The sequence below is a fragment of the Lactuca virosa genome, chromosome 3, assembly GCF_052849685.1.
Source record: "Lactuca virosa cultivar CGN04683 chromosome 3, Lactuca_virosa_CGN04683_v6, whole genome shotgun sequence".
NCBI lineage: Eukaryota > Viridiplantae > Streptophyta > Magnoliopsida > Asterales > Asteraceae > Lactuca > Lactuca virosa.
Genome location: NC_136428.1, coordinates 238,911,512 through 238,916,629, shown reverse-complemented (window position 1 = coordinate 238,916,629; position 5,118 = coordinate 238,911,512). Strand labels below are relative to the sequence as shown.

Sequence of the window (5,118 nt, the reverse complement as noted above, 5' to 3'; positions counted from 1 at the left end):
AATTTTATCTTTTCTTTTGAATAAATAAGGCCAATTCAAAATTGGGTTTCTTTTGGGCTTATGGGCAACATACTAATTAAGTTGGGCTTATGGGCTAGATACTAGTCTATTTGGTCCATAAATTTGTGTTTACAAACTATTAATACAATAATACATTATTGTCAGAAATATAAAAAATTACATGTATTTTGTTTTTATAAGCTACGTAAACCGACACATATAATAAATAAATTCAGAGTTAAGCTCCAAATGTTTTCACCATTTAATAAATATATACATCATATTTTTTTTAGCTTGTAATGTAACAAACTTACTTTTATATCATATTAAGAATTTAACATGCTGCACATATATTATTACATATTTACATAGAATCGTAACAAAAAATTGATAACTTTCTAATCAAATGATAAAAATGGTACTTTGTTTACATTATATGACAAAATAATGTAAGTTAACTTTTGAACTAACTTTACACAGCTATAAAACCCATCTCATACCATATCAAATCATATAGTGTATTTTACATTCAAAAATAAGATTTTTTATCACCCAAGTGGAGCCACAAGTTTGTAATCAAATTAACAACATACAAAAAAAAAAAAAAAAAAAAAAAGGTCTACCATAATCATCGACTAACTTATTGAATTTGACCTGGTCAAAAAAACATGATTTCTTTCATCCTATGTATTTTGTTCATGATTTAAGAGTATAAATCTTTAGTTTTCATTTACAATGGTGAAGAATGAATAACAAAAGTCAAAAAGTCATAGAATGTCAATCTTCATTGGTGGCCATTATAGTAGGTATTTGACCATGATTCACAAAGTCAATCTTGTTCAATCTCAAACAGCATAGCACTTTTTCAGGTAATTCCTCTGGTTTCTGAGCCTATTTTTTCAAATATATAAAAAACATAAATTAATTTCTTTTAGATTTTTACTATGCTTAATCATTTTTACAAATCAATAACCGAAAAAATGGTAAATTGCAACTAATAGTAGACACATTCATGTCACCATTTCAAAAATCTATAACGATTTTCAAAGTCCAATGATCTAATTAGAAATTTGCAATATATATTCCTATTTATATTGCAAATTTTCCTTGAAAAAATATAGCTTGAATTTAGTTAAATTCAATTATGAAAAATGATGCAAATTTTTACCTGAATTGTTAGGCCCAAATTCAATATACCATTTTTCAACCGATCACGAAATGCTTCTAATCCCTTCCTTGCTATAAAACTAAACCGATGAATGTCAAGATCAACTTCAAAGTAATTTGGACCCTGCAATTTTTTTATAAAGATCAAATATTTAATTTGCTATTCACTTGATCAATATTGGGTATAAAACTATAAATTATAGTGGAAAGAGGAAAAAAAAACTTTTTCTGCAAAAAGGTTATTTTTCTATAAATCATTATATGATATGTAAATCAGGTACACAACAACTGGAGCTTGCTAGGTGGTTGATCTATATTAGAACTGAAACTTCCACACTCGAACAGTAACCATTTCTTTATTTGAAAAAAAAAAAAAAAGACAAGTTATGAATACCTGATAAAATTCATGTTGAGGGCGTGAAAGAACGGGTTTTTCATTGTAAGCATGCAAAAGCTTCTTTTCGGTGTTATTTGAAACAAGATCATCGGGGTTTACCACACCAACTATGATCTTTAATCTTTCTCTAAAAGTTGTAAGGGAATCTTTCCTAAATCCTTTTACTTTTTCCATTTCATTGTCACATAAACTCTGCAAATCCGGTGTGATTGGTTAGAAAACTTCCTACCGTTTTGTCTAATCTTGAAAAGTTATTGTTTGTTGAAGTATAATATTTAAAAGTCCACAAATAGACATGATTGTGTACCTTGATTAGCCCTTGAAATTGGGGAGAGATATCTTTTTCATATGTTTCAGAGAGTTTGAAATATAAAACAAGGCTCAAACCTTCGCCATCACTATCACCAAGGAACATAGGTATAGGATAGGTAGGCAACTATAACACCCAAATGAAACATTTATAAGAAATTTTATCCACCACAATCAATATTGTAAATGTTGCGTTTGTTACATGGGACATGACTGGTTAAATTTTCTAGGGCTATTTTTGATTATTAGTATGAGAAACTCATTCATGTCTTTTTCCTAGACCGAAGATCGAGGGCAAGTCCCTACCAAAAGGTGGAACTAAAAAGTGCAACTTTTGTCTTACTAACATCAACATCGGTCTCAGTCCATAAAATTATATTGTCTTATCATGTCATGTCATACCCAATGTCCCACAATGTCTTGTCACACAATGTCTTGTCATGTTATGTCGATTATCAATCTAACTAGACTATCATATCATGTATCAGTCTCAACCTATGCACTGCAATGTCTTGTCATGTCATGTCATTTTAGTCTAGTTCGATTGTTTTTTCATGTCAAGGCAAAACCATGCCATGCCCTTGCCCTAACATATCTCCTTAACAATCATGGCCAAAAAGAACCGAAAATGGCAAAAAAAAAAATGAACCTGAATATTAACAATAAAAAGGGGTGGCAAATTGCCATCTCCTTTTAAAGAAGGAAGTTCAATGTGTTGAGCAATGTGGTTGACTTTTTTCGGGCACACAAAGAGATCAACACCAAACGGAATATAAGGGCAATAACTTGGAGCTTGGATTTTCTTTTTATCTCTGCAAATTAAATTTTAGTAGTTTAATATATATATATATATATATATATATATATATATATATATATATATATATATATATATATATATATATATATTCAATAATCTTTCTTTAAAATTATAAAGAGAGATCAATGGCATACTTAAAATAAGATTCACTTCGAAGAGTGAAACACGAAGGGTCAATAGCAGACCAACATCCAGGTGTCGGCTTCTCATCTGTATAACATGGAATCAAGAGTCCTGCGCGGGGGCGAAAAAAGAACTTTCCAGAAGATTCTACAAGAACCAAATAATATTAGCTTTAAAAAAAAAAATTATTTCCTTAAAATGAGAAAAATGCACTTACGGGGTTCATTGGATTCTTCTCCATCAATTGAAGTTTTCTTTAATGAAAGTCTGATAACGGTTGATGTCCTTGTCTCAGTTTGTGTACCTATGCAAGACTTCAAGATTTTGGATTTGGCTTTCTTGATAAAAAATGTCATCTTTTATATCTATTTTCGAATAACTTCAAGGGTAATTTTGGTACTTACAATTGTTTCCGATGATGCATGAAGATGTCTCATATTCAATCACTTCTTCATCTAATGCAATAAGAACAACACATTTACGTACCATTTAAACAACAAACAATGTCCAATATCTAATGTCTAATGTTTGTGCTCATTACCTCCATCCATGCTATCAAAGTCGTCATCCGAACCGGATTCTTCAAGTTTGCTAACCGAGTCAAACCATGATTCTTCTTGAGAAATCACTACAAGAAAGTGTTTCTATGTCAGTGTACGAGTTTCAAGACAGGACAATGTGAGCCAGCTCAGGGGTTGTTAGGAGTTACAATTCCAATTTTAATTGGGCTCTTATGACAGTCACGTTAACGGGCCACTTTGTACTTTATTTACAGATCAGAAAGTGTGGGCCAGCTCAAGGGTTGCTGAAAGAAAAAACCCTTTTGTGGAAACTTTAAGGGAAATGAAAAAAAAAATATAGTAATAGTAATTAAAAAAAGTAAAAGGAGTATAAGAATGAAGCACCATTAGAATCAATTTGACTTTGATGCCATTCTCTTTGAGTGACTTGGATAGTGGAAGTGGTTGTTGTGTGAACAATTTCAGTAACAGCAACAAGGTTTCCTGCTTCACTTTTCTTCTTCTTCCATGGCTTTCCATGCTTCCGGATCTTTCTAGAACGAATATGTCGTGGTTTCTTTGAACTAACTATTTTAAATTGGGCTGATGCACAATTACCCATTTTATTTCCCTAATCAAACAACAACGATATAATTATTTGATCCCACAATATAACACAAAAAAGAATTTGATTACAAAGTGTGAAGCTTCTAGTTTCAAGTAAATTGGGGGAGAATTCACAGATCTTCCACTAGTTAAGAGTAATTGATTATTGTAAAATTCAAAAAATTTCTGAGGATAATCCTTTGAGAAACAGAAAGATCCAGTTGGATTGTAGAATTCAAGAAAGTCAAGACTTTTTTAATAAAAATCAACGTACTATTATGACAATATGATGAAAGAGAATTTCTAGTAGTATACTCCGATAATAACAAGGATTTGCTGTCATTAGAATGAAACAAAATTACACATCTTATGCTATTGATGCCATTAGCATTTTTTTTTTTTTGAAATTTCACAAGATTTCACGTTTAATGTTATAGAAAAATTTAACTGAGGTTTTGAAATCATCACACTTGAAACAAATGGAACCAAACATATAGATGAATTTCTTTTAATGAGCAATTTCAGTTTCATTTAAAAGTTGTCTAAAAATAGCGATAAACTGGATTCAAAAGGGATGAATAGAAAGGGTTAGATGAATGATGATTAATGATTAATGAACACAGAATCAAATCAAAAGGCACTCAAAAGACATCGAATTAAAGCTACAACAGTAAACTATTCAACTTATCACATGAAAATACATAATTATCTGAATCGATCAAAGCATTCTGTGAAGATATACGTACACATAAACACACACATGTATGTACATAAAGAGAGAAAAACCTGAAATTGTTGTTGGGATTATGAACATAACACTATCTCTCTCTCTCTCTCTCTCTGTGCAGTGGATTGAAGGAAGCTCCTATGAAGTGGGAGGAAGGAGAGTTATCCGGGTCGGATCTTTTTTTTGGGTTCTTTTTGAATGAAGTTGCAGAGAAATGAATAAATAGACTATAGAGGAAGAAGATGAATGATCATTTACACGTCAGGACAAGCGCCTATTTTTCAACTGAAATTTTCAAATTTAAGTCCTATGTTTATTCAAATGTGACAAATTAAGCCCCTCGTGTTTTACCTTTTTCCCATTGAATAACTTTCTATTAGTTTCCAAGACAATTAAGATCAACAAAGAGATATGCATGTACCCTTCTTTGTTATAAATAAAAATGTATGTGTTGCGTAAATAATTTGAT

The 5,118-nt window shown here is 30.9% G+C and overlaps 1 protein-coding gene across 1 annotated transcript; it reads right to left on the bottom strand.

Annotated features, from left to right (window-relative positions):
- Nucleotides 1–363: 363 nt before the first annotated feature.
- LOC145167068 (protein ENHANCED DISEASE RESISTANCE 2-like) lies at nt 364–4,888 on the bottom strand. The gene is made up of 11 exons (XM_079086152.1): nt 4,709–4,888; nt 3,722–3,947; nt 3,358–3,444; nt 3,221–3,271; nt 3,034–3,120; nt 2,828–2,963; nt 2,523–2,685; nt 1,872–2,000; nt 1,562–1,756; nt 1,169–1,291; nt 364–891 (listed from the first exon to the last, which is right to left on the bottom strand). The coding sequence occupies exons 2-11, from the start codon at nt 3,936–3,938 to the stop codon at nt 778–780; spliced, it is 1,302 nt and encodes a 433-aa protein (XP_078942278.1). The 5' UTR covers nt 3,939–3,947; nt 4,709–4,888; the 3' UTR covers nt 364–777.
- Between the last annotated feature and the right edge of the window lie 230 nt (nt 4,889–5,118).